Genomic DNA, 19,792 nt, shown 5'->3' with positions numbered 1-19,792 from the left:
TACCTTTGCTGCAATGTATTTGGTGATGCATTTGGAGCAGTAAATGTGTGAACATTTGTCAGTATTGTTTTCATCTCATACCCTGGTTTAGGTCCCTTGCAAATCTAGCAAACAGCCATTTCAAATTCTGTAAGTCTTTTCTTGTCAGTATTGTTTTCATCTCATACCCTGGTCGAGTGTCTTTCACAACATAGTATCAAACCATCCAGCTTTTCTTGTCCTCGTCGCTGCATCTCTAGTTGCTCTAGCAGCCTAGAACCCTGCATATGTCACTTGAGTTTTCAAAACGAGTTCAAAATTATAAAAAGTGTGTTGTCTTAATGCAGATCTGTATTGAGACTTGGGAAAGTGCAATACAATTTAAAGACAACTACGATCAAATCAAGAGTATGGGATCGATCAAACTCTCGCTAAGACATCCTAGTGCTATTGCCGAGCAGATTCAATAATTAACAAATCACACCATTATTATGTAGGAAAGCATGCAGTTGTACATATTTTCGTGCAATTTGTTTAATACCAAGGACAAGATAGTTCGGAAACCAAAGGTAACGATCTTATCATTAATCTCATCTGATTCAAAGTAGAGCCAATAAAAAACTCCATTTAAAAAGATACCTTCTCCCAACTTTTCATTAGATCCTCCTAAACAAAACTTACCAAGGTTCCTCCATCCGTTTCCACTTCCTAGAGTGTAAATATGGACTTGTAAGAAAAGGGGTTGAACATTATGCGTACAACTTTGTACTCATTAGTAGAAGAAACATAACCAAATCCAGTACTCCAATAAACATCACCAGCACTATCATAATCTGTCTTAATTTCTGGAAGCGCAATAAAGTCTTTGGTAACTGGGTTACAAACATAAATTTTATATGGCAAGTATGGGGTTATAAGTTTTTCTTCTTGAAGACAGATTAAACCATTGCACAAACCAATAATCCTCCTCTTAATATCCAATTCCAAAGGCGGAGTGGTTACGCTAACCTTTCTAATTATTCTTTGATGTTGATCATGAATCTTATCATTATCAATATATTCAAAATAGTAAAGTTTTTGATCCTCAGTTGACTCAGTCGGTATAACACGACCTAATATGTTTAATGTAATCTTTCCATGTATAACTTTAAAATACTCCGTGAATGATTGATGAAACCTATGTAGGGTTTGTGAAAATAGTATAGGGTTAGTGAAAACAGAATAATATAGAGATGGTGGAAGGTTTAGAAAAGAGAAATCTAGGGTTTATTTGGGCACAAACATCCACGAATATATAATGGGAACTCACACTTTGTTGTTTCGAGTCCCTGGGTGTCGACTGTGGAGAACCGACAGGTCTATCGCCGGGATATAACGAACCGACAGCTTTCGAAAAAGGAGTTTCTATTTATTTATTTTCAACAATTTCTCTTGTCTTCTTTTAGAAAAAGGATATCTTTCTTCAGCACCGACTCTGAGAATCAAAAGAGAGATCTTCAGCTCTGATCTCTGGGGGCTTTTAAACAACACATAAACCCTCTCTCACTCATCATACCTTCAGACACAGAATGTGCTGTTTGCAATGAGAACTTGGTTATGGATGACAAGATGCAGGAATTGCCCTGCAAGCACTTGTTTCACCCTCCCTGTTTGATGCCGTGGCTGGTTAGTCCCCTTTAATCGTGTTATGGCTAAATTTACTTTGCTTTGTTCGCCTTTTAAATTTCAAGTTATAAGTACTTTGGTGATTTACCAGAATCTGAGATCTAATTTCCTGTAATGGCTACAGGACAAACGTAACTCATGCCCGGTTTGCAGACATGAACTTCCTACGGATAATGAAGCGTATGAGAGATGGAAAGAGAGTGAGAAAGAGGTTGAAATAGCGAGAAGAGATGCTGCAAATTCTGTATGTTGAGACTCAATTAACTTTCAATTGATAAACAAGCTTAGTTTTTTGTATAGCAGTTTACTGAATTTTAGAAAACAATTGCAATAGATGTAGCAGAACCAAGAATAGTGTTACTATCCGGATTTATATAAAATCTTAAGATTGCGTAACTGTTGAGCTTTCGGAATTTAAGTACATCTTTCTGTATTAGCTTTGTTGCACTATGAACAAGTTTATGCATGATGAAACCAACACTCTTGAATTTAAACTTCCGTTAAACATCAAAACATCATAGTATACAGCAGAGATTTAGCAGAGAAGAAGCATAAGTTAATTGCATTACATGAATAATCCATTCATATCCCCTTAGTCCAACCTTTTTTTGACTATCAACATCATAATCTCAGATTCTCTAACAGCTTCCGGTACAACGAGTCCATGGATTACCACATTTATAGCAAAACTGATATGAACACCTGTGAACATAACATTCCAAAAAGGCAGAAGTTAATTATAAGAATTAGACAAGTTCAATTGTAGCAGTAGTAATTCACAGCATACCTGCAGGTTATATGTGGACAACCTTCCGTCTTTTCCACGTAGAACCTGCAACTCGGACATCTCATCCACTCTCGATCCTTAGCCAGGTTAATCAGCAAAATGTCATCTTTCCCTCCTCTTTTTATCTCCTGAAAGTCGTCACATGTCAAATCAGAGTGCCATGGGACCTCACACTGTGCGCAGAACAGCCTATTGCAGTGAGGACACTCTGTGGACCTTACGATCACCCCATCATCGTCGTTCACCAGCATCACCGAACATTCCTTGAATGGGCAGTAAATTTTGTGCGAAGCAAGAACTGAAGACACGCATAAGGCATTCTCCCAGCGATCTAAAACCTGAGCTGATATGATGTCTCTACATGAATATGGTTCTAATTTCTCACTGCAGTTAGAATCTGGGCATGTAATCATGCTGATTGTCTCTTGTATCTTAGCTTCGATGTGTTTGGTGATGCATTCAGAACAATACATGTGAGAACATTTGCTTGTAGTGTTCCTTGTCTCACTTTTTGGTTTGGCCTCCATACAAATTTCACAGTAGCTCATTTCAGAAGAACACTGATCATCTCCCACACTAGTATTAATATCGACAACTACTGGGAGTACATCACTGCTGCTGCCTACTGCCATTACAGACCCTGTAATTCTTTTGGGTTACAACTTCTTAGACCCTGTACATCTTTATATACTGAAATGTAATAAAGAGAAACAATCTGTTGAGTTACCCATGCTAGCTGGATAATCCAAAGGTCATCTCATTTTTAGTGTTTCTTTTAAGATTCTGTGTATGCAATTACATTGAATTTTTGGGAAGGAAATTGGATTTAATTAACAAACCATTTCCCAATGCAGAGATTTAGGAATTGTTGATTTAAGGAAAAGTAACCAAATTAGCTTGAATATCAGTCTACTAGTATTCTGAATTTTTTTTATCTAGAACCATGTTTACAAATTTCTGGGGCCTGAACCACAAATGACTAAATACAGCCAGACTAGAGCCACTAGACTACCTGACTAGGTGATGCCTGCGACATTGTGCCATGCATCAATCTTAATCTTATTGTTTGGTAGCAGAATTTGTCCCACATCTGCAAATCCTGTGTGCATTATATTACATGTAGAGAGATGTGAAAATGATATGTTTTTTGGTGGGAACAACCTTGGATGACTATTTTGGCATGGAGTCATATGTCGTAAACAAATAATGAAATTTTAGGTTTTCTTGTTCTTATCGTTCTTATTGAATTTAGATATCTCTTGATTCGTGTACATGTAAATTTCAAGATTACGTAACTCTTTGATTCCGCCATAAAGATAACATAACTCTTTGATTCCACCATAAAACATAAGCAATTAACCTATTAATATAGTTTGCTTCATTAGCAGAGACGGTAAAAAAAAGCACTTAGTCCAACCAATTTTGACATTTGCAATCTTAGACTCTTCCCCAGATAGCTTCATGAGTATCACTCCATTCGGTTCCACAGCCATAGCAACATTCAGATCCACACCTGCAAGAAAAATTGACATTAGCAAAGGAGTTAATTCTTATAACTAGAAATTAGCAATAGCTTACGTACCTACAAGTTACATGCATCCACTTAGTATTCGCAACATGGACGTTTCCTCCATTTATCGTCTCAGCAAGTTTAATGGGTAGCATGTCTTCATGCCCTCCTATATGCCGAACTTTTTCTTAAGGAAAAAGAGCAGATTCACGCAAGGCTCTAATGTCTCATTGCAGGTGTAATCTAGGCATGTTATTAAGGTCATGTTTTCTTGTACGTTTGCTGCCAGCCCAATCCCCATAAATATTTACACAACATGCCCAGAAGAAAATATTAACATAGAACATTGCATTAGGAGTACTACTTTCACCGCAACAATGGATGGATCCCAACTTTACACGGAGAATGACTAAATACAGATAGACTAGAGTTACTACTCCCTTCTATTCTTGACTGGGACGAGACAGTTGTGAGTGACGTCGATGAACAAATTTTGGATCTTTTTAGCAGTTAATATAGTGAATTTCGAAACCAATCACTATAGATGTAACCTGAACCAAGATTTTCATTTCAATTAGATTTTGCTCTTTTGGATTTCACAATTATATGTACACCTTGTTGTATAGCTTTTTCCTTGAAAAACCAACATATTCTTGTATTTAAATTACATTAGATTACAGAGATTCGATAGAGATAAAACTTAAGTTAATGATTACATGAATAAAGCTTAATATATGATTCTCATCAGCAGCAGCAACACCAGAAAACTCTTTGTTCAACCATTTGGCTCCGCAGCCATAGCAAAGCTTAAATCTCACCCGCCAGCAAAACATTCCATTGTCATAACTAGCGGAAAAACTCTATTTTAAAAATAAATGGTCATCGCACATACCTGCAACCTGGATAATATTTGCAGCCAGTTGAATCAGCAGTATGTAATGCTGCCCTCCTTCATGTTGAACCTTGGTCCGAAGGAAGAACTGAAAATTCAGGCGAGGCACTCTCCCATCGATCTAACACCAGACGTGATATATGTACAAAGAAACACCTGACATAATATGATATCTCTACAGAAATTGGGTTCTAAAATCTATTATCTATTGTCAGTTGTGCTCTGGCACGCTATCAAGGTGATGTTCACTTCTACCTTTGCTGCGATGTGTGTTGGTGATGCATTTCGTGGCAGTTAGTGTGTGAACATTTACCAGTACTGTTTCTCATCTGAATTCTCGGGGAAGAATTTGAAAAGACTTGCAGAATTCAGATGAGAAACTGTACCGGAAAATGTTCACAGAAGCTGATTTTCAACTTCTAGCTCTTCAGACTTCTGTTAATACAGGTTTGATGATTTCCAAAATGCAGAATGCCATTTCAAACTCTGAAAATCTTTTCTACAAGTTCTTTCTTTTGGTTGCAACTTCTTTAGATTGGGGACATTTATACTAATAAACACTAGAAATAGTCTCTTGAGTTTCTCATGCTAGATAACCAAGGGTCAATCTGATTTCTAAGATTTGTTTAAGATTCTTTGTATGAAACGTAATTGCATTTATAGACAAACCTTTTCCCAATGCAGAGATTCAAAGAATGTGTCTAATTTTTTTCTTTTTTTTTAATACGCGAAAGCCAGACTCAGGCCGCTACCCGAACCCAGCCAGTTAGACTGGCCCCACTGCCAGACCCAACACCGCTCAACCCCAAGAATGTGACTAATTTGCTTCTACTATTTGCATTAGTCCTATCCTACACCACTGCATTAGCATAATCTGCACCGCACTGTTGTCCTGTGTCAATATATTAGGATGTTTCTTATGTAATTTTGTTCTTCTGTTTGATGGTACAGTCTCCGTTCTCGTCCTCTGAGAGTGCAACCAGCAAGTAAGGAAGTGGTCGCACACCTTCCAACAATCATGGTGACAGAGGAAACCTTAATGAGGTTGGGCGTTGGTACAAAATGTGTTGTTTGCAGCAAGAACTTGGTTATAAATGACAAGATGTAGGAATTGCCTTGCCAAAACTTGTTTCTACCTCTCTGTCCGATGCCTTGCAAGCACTTGTTTCACACTTTGCAAGAACTTTAGATGATGGACAAACTTACATCTTTGTATAACAGTATACAGTTTTTTTACCGAAAGCAATTACAATAGATGTACCAGAATCAAGAATCAAGGTGTTACCACCAGAGTTCGATTCTTATTTATATAAAATCTTAAGATTGCACAACTATTGAGGCTTTCCCAATTTAAATACATCTTTCTGTATTCACTTTGCAATTTGCGTTTTAGGTTTTGTGCAGGGACGGGCCTATGAGAGGGCTAAGTGGGGTTCTAGCCCGTCCCTGAATCTGTCCCAAAAAAAAGAATGATATTTTAGGGACCATGGTTTTTTTGAGGGGACCATGGTTTTATTAGGCCACCTTCCCTATAGTGATAAGGGGTGTCCTAAAACGTTGAAATGACTAACCTACCCTTAACCTAATATAATTTAAAACCAACCTAATAACCACTTATATATATATATAACCACCACCTCCTCCCACCACTACCGCCCACCACCGCCGATTACCACCACCACCACCTCCGATTATCACCACTACCAACCACTGATTACCACCACCACCACCGCCCACCACCGCCGATTACCACCACCACCACCAACAACAACCACCGATTACCACCACCACCTCCTCCCACCACCACCACCACCTCCTATTTAAGAAATGTAACAACATCAATGCAATCACAATTAAGTTCGGTTACATAATAATTTTATCGAGTATAAAAGACGCCAGTCGCAACCTGATTCTGCCATGGGACCACTCCGGAGGCATTTTTCAACAAACCCTTTCGCTTTAATTTGATTTTGATTGCTTTAATCGAATAGAAATCATAAAAATAGGGTTTTAATAGGAGTTACAGAGCCATGTTCGGTTAGGTCGATTTTCCAAAAAACCCTAGTTTACTAACCGAACTTCTTGAAAATGAAGAACACGAAGAACAGTTTGGTTCTATTGGATTTAAAACTAAGTCACCGAACTCTCTGTTCGGTTGTTTCGCAAAAAATTTAAAATTACAAAGTAACCGAACTCCACCCTTAGAACCGAAAAAAAAAAACAAATCCAGTCTAACCGAACTGTGTTGTTGTGGCCACTATGTTGAGTTCCAAAATAACCGAACTTAGCCAATAGAGTTCGGTTTGTTCGCAAAAAATTTTAAAACTAAAAAGTAACCGAACTTAGCCAATAGATGCTGGAACTTCACATTTTTGTTTGTTTGTTAAGTTCGGTAACTTCAAAATTTTATCGCAGAAACCGAACTCATAGTTCGGTTGGTTAGTTGTTAGGTTCAAGTTTGCGAAAGAACCGAACTTTGTAAACTTATACTCTTATATTACGTAAAGTTCGGTTAGATCAAAAGTGCATGCAGTTTGCGAACCAACCGAACATAACACTTTAACTCTTAGAAATTATTAGAGAGTTTGGTAACCTGCGTGTTTAGAACAAGTAACCGAACTACACTTTCAGATGAGTTCGGTTACTTGTTCATCTCACGGGTCAACCGAACTACAGCTTCAGATAAGTTCGGTTACTTGTTCTTCATATAAAGTAACCGAACTGTTCAAAATCCAGTTCAAATCCGGATCATTTTGAAGATTAACAAATATTCTAGGAGAGGATGGAGATGAAGAATCAGATGAGTTTTCATCATTTGAATACTCAAACTTAGTGAATTGGAAAAAAAAATTATTTTCATGTTTTTCTCCTTCATCTTCTCTAACTCTACTCTCTCAATAATTCTACTCAACTTATAATAAACCCATCTTTTAATTTAATCTCACTAATTGTTTTTAACTAAATCATTCACTAATCATAACCTAAAATTAATTAAGAAGGTAGATTAGGTATTCAATAAATAACTAGATATGGGGTGACCTAAAATTACTTCTAATGTCTTTACCCAAAATAAAATCATGGTCCCACAAAAAAACCATGGTCCCAAAAAATCGTTCAAAAAAAATTAGCTATGTACAATTCATGTACAGTTTATGTTAGCCCACTGATAATCATGACAAGCCCATTTAATTTTCATCCCATGTAATGAAAGTGATAAACTTTTACGCAAAAAGACATGACACCTTCATGAACTTGCCAATTTTTACACAAGACGACCTTCTTGTCTGTTGTTTACTTTACGTTTTATTCTTCTATCCATGGCATATTAAGCAAATCAGGCTTGCCAAAAAAATAAAGACTCAAGCCAAATATAATTTAGCGCGGCCTTTGGCCAGAAAGCCGCCAATATCAGCCAGCCCCACCCTGAAAAAAATCCTGGATCCGTCCCTGGTTTTGTGCAACCTCAAATTCTTTAACAACTTCCATTACGATGTGTCCATAACGGCATGGTTTCCCCTACTCCAACTGATAAACAGTGTAGAGACCTAGAAATTTCAGCAGTTGAGAAATTTGAGCAATCAATAATACAACTTCAAAAATTTTACACATTTGCATATGGTTTTGGTCATCTACTGGTCGGCAAGGTCGATGAACTAAACCGTGCCGACCACCAACAGGTCGGCAAGATTGTGTTCATCTACAATGCCGACTAATAAACAGTCGGAATGGTCTTATTTAATAAAAATGCCGACACTTAAGTAATGAAAATCAAGTTTATGTGACCTGAAGTCGGCATGGTACAAGACTAAAACCATGTCGACTATATGTAAGTCGGCATGGTTTGTTAATATACCCTGCTGGTCCTGGTTATTGTCTAACAGTCCCCATGGCTGCTATGAAAAGTCGACAGGTTATTCATCCTAATACCATGCCGGCGCTTACAAAACAAACAACAGTCAGCATGTTCTTAAAGTATCGACCTTGCCGGCCAAAATCCCTGAAAATCAAAATTTTGATTTCTAACCTAATATAACAATCATATAACACTTAAGAATAATGGGTTGAGTTTAGAAATCACTTACAGTCTTCTTTTTACCGGTGGAGGGTTTTTTTCAACATTATCAGGGATTGGATTTTCGGATTTGCTAGTTCCAACTTTTTCCTTACCTTTTCCATCTGATTTGGATCTTCTCATGTTACCTGTTGAACCTCTCTTGCTACTGGATCGAACCATTTTTGGTAGAATATCAAAATTGAAATTTTTGGTTGATTTTTGGTTGATGGAATAAGATGAAGGAAGGAGAAGAGGAGAGTGACTAGAGAAGATAGATTAGAGGAAGATTAATCAGTTTTTAGTTTTTAAGTTTAGGGTTTAATTTTCGGTTAATTAGTGCAGGGGTACTAAATTAACTTCATCCGGTTTTCACCTCCTCTTAGTAAGGGCACATGTCCATTTAAATTTGGGTATACCCCAATTAGTTTGAGTATACCCCAATCTCGCCAGGAACAAAAGGTTGTTCTTTTTTCCTTTTTGAAGGAAAAACTATTTTATTTGGGAAGAAAATTATTAAAAATGGTCTCTTTTTATTTGATTTATATTTAATGGGTGCGGATCTTCTGTCCCAAAAATTCCCTATCTCTGTCCCAAAAATTCCCTATCTCTGTCTTACTTGAAATTGACCAAAATTATTAGTATTTTGATTGTTACACGAAATAAGGAAACCGTATGTATTATCAAATTAAAGACAACCGTACATATATATATATATATACATATCCTTTTATCTTTGTTGTTTTTATGTTTATTTTCAAAGACAACAGTAATGGCGAGAAGTAATCTTTTTAAGATCTGTGGCACAAGCAAACTGATACTATGCCATAATAATTCCCCCATAATTCATATCAAGAAAAGCATCCAACTGATCAAAAGAAAATATGGTTGCATTAATTTGTCTCCATAATCGTATCTGGAATGTTAATCGTAAACAATGAGCAATTGTTCAATTTTAATACAAGAAAATTATGCAGACTGGGAATAACTTAAAAAATATAACCATACCATTCCCGTCTGGGGTGTCATCGAAAGGTGAGACTTTTCCCATTGAGAATTGGCTGATATCCAATACTGGTGTTCTGTGGAATAGATGTTGTGCTTCGAGGTCTCTTCTTTTGATTGATTTTTTCCAAAGCATTCGGTGGCCTTATAGCAGTAGGAGGAACTATTTTCTCTTTCACCTTTATCCCTTTTACTTGGAGGTAATGGACTGATTCTATTTTAGTCGTTTCCTAAACAGGAACGATTTTTAATTTAGAGCAAATAAAATAAAATCGGCGAGAAATGAAAGATAAAGATAAAAAATACTTCATCTGTTTCAAAAAGACAGTCCGTTTTGACTTTGTCAAATATTAAGGAGACCATAATACTTTACTTGACTACCCTTAATTTTTTACGTATATTATGTTAATAAAAATGCAAGTATTAAAAAATGCCTAAAATTGTTAAGAGGTTTGTAAATGGAAAATAAAAAAGGAAAATTAAAAGATATCAAATTTATGGAGTATAAACTCTTTAAGAAATTTAACTCTTGGAGCCAAATATATTATCTTTTAAAAGGAATGAAGGATATATTTGTTTCCTTAATTATACAAATTTCTTTAATATTTTAGATTAGGTCTCATTAATATGCATTTATGAATATAAAAAATTAAAAGCTATAATAGAGTGTTATTGAAAAAACACGCGTATAAACAGAAGCAGGACACAATTTTAAAACTGACGGAAATGGAATAAACAGAGGGAGTAATATATATGTATATATATATATATATATATATTTCCTTTTAATTTGATGATAAATACGGTTTCCTTATTTTGTGTCAAGTAAGACACATGTCGAAATTTTATTGGCTGGGACAGAGATAGGGAATTTTTGGACAGAAGATCCGCGCCCATATTTAATCAATTTATGATTGGAAAGAAAATTTAAAGAATAATAATATTTCTTTATTACGGGGAATAAAAAAGAAAATAAAAATACATAAAACAGTACATTTTTAAATCTTTTTAGTAATGGTGAAAAATATTTTCAAATCCTTTTAATGATTAAGAATGGTAACCAATTCAATACAGATTTTTCCATATTGCTAGAGAACGTAAGAAAACATCAAAAATGGGTACATCAGAAAATGCCCTAATTGTTCTAACAATTTTTCATGTCTCTTTACTGCTAAGCACAGTGATTGCAGTTAATCCAACTGGGTTAACTATGAAGATCTTTCATAGAGACTCCAAAAACTCACCTCTATACCCAGGCGACCATTTAACACAAGAAGAAAGATTGTATAGACTCATCCAACAATCGAAAGCTCGTGCACATTATCTTGGATCAAAAAAGATGTTGAATAAAACAAACTCGATAAATCCGGATGTTGCACGTCTACCACTGGCTTACCAAGAGGCATCATTTTATATTGCATTGGTAGGAATAGGTACTTTTGATGGCTTAGCACAACCTTTTAAAAATTATTATTTACTGGTTGATTCTGGCAGCGATCTTATATGGACTCAATGCCAAGGTGCTGTTTCTTATTTTCATCAAGAAGATCCCTTATATCCCGCTGCAGATTCAAGGTCATACCAACCTCTTCGTTGTAACGATCGCCACCCTTTTTGCGACCCAAGTAATTGTGATGATGAAGGCATATGTCATTATGAGGAAGAGTACTTAACCAGTTCAGTTACATCAGGTGTTTTGGCAAAAGAAAAATTTACTGTAAATTCAGATAACGATGGCCTTCAATCTTTTGATATTATCATGGGTTGTGGCACTAGACAAGAGAATTTCGGACCAGTTATTGGTAGTGGTTTTAGAAGCCAGAAACCTGATGTTATTGCAGGAATACTGGGTATGGATGGTGGACCCAGATCTTTTATTAATCAATTAGGTCCTGCCGCAGGAGGTAGATTTGAGTACTGCCTGCAGCCATATACTGCTGGTGTGGCTACAAGCACCTACTTAAGATTTGGTTCAGACGTGAGACTTGGAGCGGGTGAAGGTCAACAACAAGTATATTCATCAACTCCCTTATTTTCACAACCGGATGACCCAGGTGCGTATTTCTTGCATCTAGAAGGCATCAGTATAGGTCGTAATAGACTCCCATTTCGAAGATCTGATTTCAAGTATAACGAGGATACGAATAGAGGCGGTTGTATCATAGATTCAGGGAGTCCAATAACCTTAATGCACGGACCTATATTTGATAGAGTTGCAGAAAGTGTAGATGCATATTTTCGAGATTTAGATATTCATCGTATTGGAGAACCTCGTGGTTATTTTGATCTTTGTTTTTCTCCAAAACCCAAGAAAGATAAAGACTATCCGTCGATGACATTTCACTTTCAAGATGCCGACTTTGTAATGGACAAATCGGATACTGTTTTTTCTATCGGTGGTAATGATTTTTGTTTAGGAATTGTATCGTTGGATAGTGATTATGATGTCCTGTTTGGAGCAATGCAACAAGCTCGCAAAAGGATTTTACATGATCTTATGAGGGGGACACTCTCATTTGCTGCAGAGGAATGCCAATTGGCTTCATAAAGAAACAGACAACCCCACTCCAGCTAGGTTTTATCACATATAACTGAAATAATTGTTCCCTGTTGCTACTACTATCATTCATTTGGAACATAATAAAATTGTTTCTTTCTTAATTACTTACTAAATGATCCTTGTCATTTTAGCACACTTTCAGTCGATGCCAGTTTTGAAAGCCGACGTGTTTACTTCAAACCTCATTCTGAATTAACTAATTCTAAGTTCCAGTATGAACATTTTTGCGGCATAAAAGACCAGTGCATAAGCACTTGAGGCATGCTGCATATAAAAGCATTTTCTATCCATAAGCTTTCATTGATTTTATTTTTTTTTGAAGGAATTAGGGATTTATTTCAAATACCTCATTTAAGTGAAGTTAGAAGGGTTACAATGGCCAAATGGAAGCCATGAATACATTCAATTACATCAAAGAGATACAACATACAAATTGAAATACATTAAATAGTCGGGGAGTATGTGGCAGAGGAGAAAGCAAAAGCATCACGTCTTCAGAGATGTACTTGAAATAGGAATCAAACCTTTGGTTTGTGTGTTTCTTCATTCCATCATCTGGGCGAAAAAGTTTCCGGTTGAACTGCATCTCCTCCAACCAAATCTGCTAGGTCTCGGGCGCGCTGTTGGAGATGAAAATACAAACTATAGAAATTATCGCGCAAATTGTTTTGGGCAGGATAAGTGCGGTGTGCTATCACAACTCTCGCTCCCTTTGCCTTTGCACCATAAGCAACGCAAGTGCACCACATGCTCCAATAACCACAAACGATTTACCAGTTAATTAAGGATGAACCACTTCCCTGGTGAACTTTATCTGAACCTGCAAAACTGATGAAAATTGGGCCACCCCATACACTGAAGAATAAAACGGCTATGCATGAGAGGCAAGTCATCGAGTTAGATATAGTTTGTTGAAGCTTTCTTATCTTTAGGAGATTGAATAAGTCATTAGACTGAGTCAGTTTGTTGGCATCATTTTAGGAGTCAGTTTCGTTTGTGTTAGTTGTGCTTTCATGATCTATTTAAATGATCATTGTACGTCAGTTCAACAAGATATAAGAAATCTTCAGTACAGACTAGTGATCTTGTCTCTGATATACCAACAAGTGGTATCAGAGCCTGATACGAGCCTGGTGAGAGAGAGGAAGAAGATGGGTGATAGAGATTCATTGTTAAGCATTCCGAAATTCGATGGAGACTACGAGTACTGGGCCATGTTGATGGAAAATTTGCTCAAGTCTAAGGAGTGGTGGGATCTAATTGAAACTGGGATCATAAGACCAGAGAGGAACGTGATTCTGACTGGTGTACAGAGAACTGAGTTAGCAGAGGCAACGCTAAAAGATCTCAAGGTGAAGAATTACTTGTTTGCATCAATAGACAAGTCGATTCTTAAGACAATCATGAAGAAGGACACGGCCAAGGATCTATGGGATTCAATGAAGCAGAAGTACCAAGGGAACCAGAGAGTTCAAAGTGCACAGTTACAAAGATTGAGACGCAACTTTGAAGTTTTGGAGATGAAGGAAGGAGAAGCTATAGCAGATTACTTCTCGAGAGTCATGCTAGTGGTGAACGACATGCGTAACCTAGGAGAAGAGATGACTGACTCCAAGGTGGTGGAGAAGATCTTGAGGACGCTTGTTGAAAGATTCACATACGTCGTGTGTGCGATCGAGGAATCCAACGACATAAAGGATCTTACGGTTGATGGACTGCAGAGCTCTCTGATGGTGCATGAGCAGAAACTGATCAGACATGTAGGGGAAGAACATGCTCTGAAGATAGAAGGAAGATGGAAATCTGATGGAGGTAGAGGTCAAGGAAGTTCAAACATGAGAGGTCGAGGAGGTTATCAAGGTAGAGGAAGAGGGAGATCAAATTTCAATAAGGAGTCAATTGAGTGCTACAAATGCCACAAGAAGGGCCACTACAAGTTCGAATGTCCAGACTGGGATAAGAATGCCAATTATGCAGAGCTCGAAGAGGATGTGTTACTTATGGCACATGTGGAGACAGTTCAAGAAGAAGAAGAACATATATGGTTTCTTGACTCTGGTTGCAGTAATCACATGTGTGGAAATAGGAGTTGGTTTGGTGATTTTGACAGTAGCTTCCATACGAATGTGAAGTTAGGAGATGACAGAAGAATGAAAGTTGAGGGAAGAGGGAGTCTCAGTCTGAGAATTGATGGAGTTGCACAGACCATTACCTCAGTCTACTTTGTGCCGGGACTTAAAAATAACCTACTGAGTGTGGGACAACTGCAACAAAAGGGGCTGAGAATCATCATTGAGAATGACGTCTGTGAAATATGGCACAAGCAACAGATGAGATTGTTGATGCATTCAACGATGAGCAAAAATCGTATGTTCATCATCGTGGCAAAGATGAAGCAAATTGACGATGAAGTAAAATGCTTACAAGTCACAGAAAGAAAGACAGAAGAGTTGTGGCACAAAGACTTGGACATCTTAGTCACAAGGGAATGCAAGAGCTGGCTGAGAAGAATATGGTGCTGGGAATCCCATCTTTAAAAATCAGTGGAGAAAAGAACTTGTGTGATACGTGCATGAAGGGAAAACAAAACCGAGAAAATATACCAAAGAAAAGTTTGTGGAAGTCAGATCGTGTGCTGCAACTTATTCACACAGACATCTGTGGACCCATTACGCCAGTATCATCAAGCGGAAAAAGGTACATGATAAATTTTATTGATGACTACAGTCGAAAATGTTGGTCTTACTTTCTTGTCGAGAAGTCAGAAGCTTTACAGACTTTCAAAGAGTTTAAAGCGGCTGTGGAGAGAGAACTTGGACAAGCATTGGTATGTTTAAGGTCAGATCGAGGAGGAGAGTATAACTCTAAGGAGTTTGAAACTTACTGCAAAGAAAAGGGAATCAAGAGACAACTAACAACTGCACACACCACACCAAAATGGCATAGCAGAAAGGAAAAACAGAACAGTCATGAACATGACAAGGTGTATGCTTGTAGGTATGTCGGTACCAAGGAAGTTCTGGGCTGAAGCAGCTCAGTATGCTGTTCATATTCTGAACAGGAGTCCATCAAATGCACTAGGAGATGTGACACCAGAAGAACGATGGAGCGGTCACAAACCTTCAGTCGCTCACATCAGAACCTTCGGCTGCATTGTTTATGCAATGGTACCTTATGAGAGAAGGACCAAGTTAGATGAAAAAGGCATAAAATGTATCCTGCTGGGAGTAAGCAAGGAGTCAAAGGGTTATCGTCTCTACAATCCAGAGACACAGAAAGTTATAATAAGCAAAGATGTGAAGTTTGATGAAGATCATGGATGGGAATGGGAGGAGAATCAACAAGAGAATGGCTACGTATGGGAGAAACTAATGACTGAATCAGATGATGAAGAAGGTGAACAAACAAAAGCTACCCCACCTGAAGAGGAAGTGAATACTGAGACAGAGGTTTCAGATACGCTTAGACAAGAAGAAGAAAGTGAGCCTGAGCTAGGAGACACAAGTGGAACAGCTCAGAGAGATTCTAGTAGAAGAAGAAAGCAAGTCCCTGTTTGGATGAAGGATTATGTGGGGCTCTTTGTCGAGGAAGATGAGGAAGAATACGTTATGGTAGCCCACCCAGAGGATGAATACGTTATAGTAGCTCACCCGGAAGATCCTGAGAGCTTCAGAGAAGCAGTTCAAGACAAAAGATGGAGAGAAGCGATGGAAACAGAGATAAAATCCATCGAAGAAAATGACACATGGGAGTTGGTAGAACTACCTATGGGAGCCAAAGTGATTGGAGTAAAGTGGATCTTCAAGACGAAGTACAATGAAAAAGGAGAAGTAGACAAGCTTAAAGCAAGATTGGTGCCAAAGGATATCATCAAAGACAAGGTATTGATTTTCATGAAGTGTTCGCACCAGTTGCGAGGTGGGACACGATACGTGTTATCTTGGCCATAGCAGCTCGAAGAGGTGGGAGATGTTCCAGTTAGACGTAAAAAGTGCTTTCCTGCACGGTGAGTTAAGTGAAGACGTCTATGTAGATCAACCAGAAGGATTTAAAGATCAACAGGACACAAGGAAGGTCTTCAAGCTAAGGAAGGCTCTTTACGGCTTGAAACAAGCCCCTAGGGCCTGGTACACTCGCATTGAAGGCTATTTCTCAAGAGAGGGCTTTGAGAAGTGTTATTGTGAGCACACCCTGTTTGTGAAGCGGAATGGAGCAGAGATCTTGATAGTAAGCCTGTACGTTGATGATCTGATATACACTGGTAACTCAGCCACATTACGTGAAAGGTTCAAGGCGTCGATGATGGAGGAGTTCTCAATGACAGACCTTGGAAGAATGAGATACTTCCTAGGAGTTGAGGTGATTCAAGATCAAGAAGGAATCTTCATCAATCAACACAAACATGCTTTGGATGTCTTAAAAAGATTTGGAATGGAGAGCTGTAATCCAGTGATGAATCCAATTGTTCCAGGACAGAAACTATCTAAGGAAGGTGAAGGTGCTGCAGTTGATCCAACATTGTTCAAGCAGCTCATTGGGAGTCTCAGGTACCTCACTGTTACCAGACCTGACTTAACCTTTTCAGTAAATCTTGTGAGTAGATACATTGAAGAACCGAAGGAGATACATATGTTGGCGGCTAAGCGAATCCTGAGGTATGTGCAAGGCACAAGTGAGTATGGAATTCAGTACAAGAAAGGAGGAGAAGATAAACTGATTGGCTATACAGACAGTGATTATGCGGGAGATGTAGACGATAGAAGAAGCACATCTGGCTATGTCTTCATGCTGAGTGGCGGAGCTGTCTCGTGGGCGTCAAAGAAACAGCCCATAGTAACCTTGTCAACAACTGAGGCTGAGTTTGTGGCTGCTGCGTATGGAGCTTGTCAGGGAGTATGGCTCAGGAACATTTTAGAAGAGATTGGAGTTAAACAAGCTGAAGGGACTGTAATGTTCTGTGACAACAGCTCAACCATCAAGCTGTCAAAGAACCTGGTGCTACATGGAAGGAGCAAGCATATACATGTCATGTATCACTTCCTACGCGAGCTAGTGAATGATGGGATTATTCAACTTGAGTATTGTCCGACATTGGAGCAGCTCTCGGATTTCATGACCAAAGCAGTAAAACGAGACACATTTGAGAAACAAAGGAAGAGCCTGGGAATTGAAACTAAAGAAGGTTAAACTGGAAGGGAGGAGTTCCAGTTTAGGGGAAGAAATGAAGAATAAAACGGCTATGCATGAGAGGCAAGTCATCGAGTTAGATATAGTTTGTTGAAGCTTTCTTATCTTTAGGAGATTGAATAAGTCATTAGACTGAGTCAGTTTGTTGGCATCATTTTAGGAGTCAGTTTCGTTTGTGTTAGTTGTGCTTTCATGATCTATTTAAATGATCATTGTACGTCAGTTCAACAAGATATAAGAAATCTTCAGTACAGACTAGTGATCTTGTCTCTGATATACCAACATACACATCATATGTCTATCATTCTGTTTTCTTAAATTCCAGAAGCCGTCTGTAGGATCTAACAATTGGAAGAAAAAAAAGGTCAAATATAATCACTGTTCGGGTTCCCGGACGTTTGAAGTGCACCTCGAGAAGGCATTTCTTATCAAAAATTAGTTCTATATAAACAATTTTTTTTTTGTTGTTGTTCCTTCTGGATATTTTTTGTTCTTCCCAGGGTCGTTACTGAAAAGAATTTGTCCCGAAGTGAACTAAAATCTTCTTGCCCCGTACAGAGATACCAAGGATGTATTTTTTTTTCTTTATAGGGCTGCAACAATACTTGTATGCGAGGCGGCCGAAGTTTTGAACAAATCGCACTGTTAGTTTGTAATTCTAATTCATAAATAGAACACTGCTATAAGAAAAATAGACAACTAAAAATTAAAATGAAAAGAAATTAATAACCAAAAGTGATCAATAAAAAAGTTTATATGAAAGATAATTAGAGGAATAAGAAAATTTCTTTTGCTTTTATTTGTTTAAATAGCTTACTGGTCTTGTAATTAGTATATTAGCATACGGTGGTCTGAGATGGGAAAAAAAGATGCCGAACAAAACTAAAAAATGTTTTTATTAAAGTTAAACTACTTATATAAATCTTTTCCAGCCCTCCAAATTTACAAAATAATATAATCCAGTCCATTTTTCTCTTTTATTTGAAGAAAACTCCCTTGAGGACATGGCATTTTGTTGCCCTTGGTCTTTTGTTGCCTGCAAGTGGGCCTTTGCCTGCTTCCCTATTAGGCCCGGCCCTGTTCTTCCTCTAGAAAACTTAAATATTATTCAACTGTTGCTGCAAACTTAAATATTATTCAACTGTTGCCTGCAACTGTCCGAGTGTCCTAATCCAACTGTTGCTGCAAACTTAAATATTATTCCAGAAGATGCTCAGTTTCATTTTTGTACAATCACTACCGTTGAAGTTTAATAAGAGTTTGATTTAGGTGCGCACTGTGGATATTACTGTCTCGTCCATGGACAATTACCTGAAGAATTATATTAAACGGTCTAATGGGTGATGGCAGTATGTAACTGGCAATAGTTAGATACTACATATCAATTTCAGTTCCAGTCAGAAAGATATCAACTTTTGTGCAGTTGTAGACAGGATGGACATAATATTCCGGTTTACTATGGACGCTTGAAGTCTCTCTGGGAAGAAATCAATGATCACGTCAAACCACCTTTGTGCAGTTGCGGTAAGTGTACCTGTTCTCTCATAACTCAATGGAATAAACAGCGTGATGAAGAACGAGTACATCAGTTTTTGATGGGTTTGGATGATGCTGTATATGGAACGGTTAGATCTAATATTATTGCACAAGATCCTCTTCCAAGCTTGAGTCGTGTATATGCTCTTGTTGTTCAAGAAGAACGACATCAGACAATTACAAAAACACGTGATGTACGTGTTGATGCTGTGGGTTTCGCGGTGCAAACTCAGAAAATATCAAAGGGTTATGATAAAGGCATAGGGTATGCTTCTTCAGACAAACCAATTTGTAAACACTGTGGAAAGAGTGGTCACGAGATGGCAAACTGTTTCCAATTGAATGGGTACCCGGAATGGTATGAAGAGAACACGGGACGAGGAAGAGGACGAGGGCGCGGTCAACATGGGAGGAATAATGGTCGTGGGAAGCCGTCGCCTGTTTTAGCTAACGTTTCCATGACAAATACAAATTATAGTAGAAGTTCTCTTTCATCACAGGATCGTGTAGGCTTTGCTAATACTCTTACCGATGCCCAATGGGATGTCATTGTTGAAATTTTTAAAGCTTCGAATATTGATGGTTCGAAGGAGAAGCTGTCTGGTAAGTGGATACTTGAT

At 37.9% G+C, this 19,792-nt stretch overlaps 2 protein-coding genes across 2 annotated transcripts; both read left to right on the top strand.

Annotated features, from left to right (window-relative positions):
- The first annotated feature begins 936 nt into the window (after positions 1-936).
- Positions 937-2,542, top strand: LOC113327775 (E3 ubiquitin-protein ligase AIP2-like). Its single transcript, XM_026574905.1, has 3 exons — positions 937-1,644; positions 1,769-1,888; positions 2,438-2,542. Exons 1-3 carry the CDS (start codon positions 1,576-1,578, stop codon positions 2,471-2,473), a joined length of 225 nt encoding a protein of 74 aa, XP_026430690.1. The 5' UTR covers positions 937-1,575; the 3' UTR covers positions 2,474-2,542.
- An 8,461-nt stretch (positions 2,543-11,003) lies between these two features.
- On the top strand, positions 11,004-12,437 carry LOC113327857 (aspartic proteinase CDR1-like). The gene has a single exon (XM_026574980.1). It carries the CDS (start codon positions 11,004-11,006, stop codon positions 12,435-12,437), a length of 1,434 nt encoding a protein of 477 aa, XP_026430765.1.
- Positions 12,438-19,792: the final 7,355 nt, after the last annotated feature.

This window comes from Papaver somniferum, unplaced genomic scaffold (genome assembly GCF_003573695.1).
Source record: "Papaver somniferum cultivar HN1 unplaced genomic scaffold, ASM357369v1 unplaced-scaffold_107, whole genome shotgun sequence".
NCBI classification, from domain to species: domain Eukaryota; kingdom Viridiplantae; phylum Streptophyta; class Magnoliopsida; order Ranunculales; family Papaveraceae; genus Papaver; species Papaver somniferum.
This window is presented reverse-complemented; position numbering and strand designations above follow the sequence as displayed.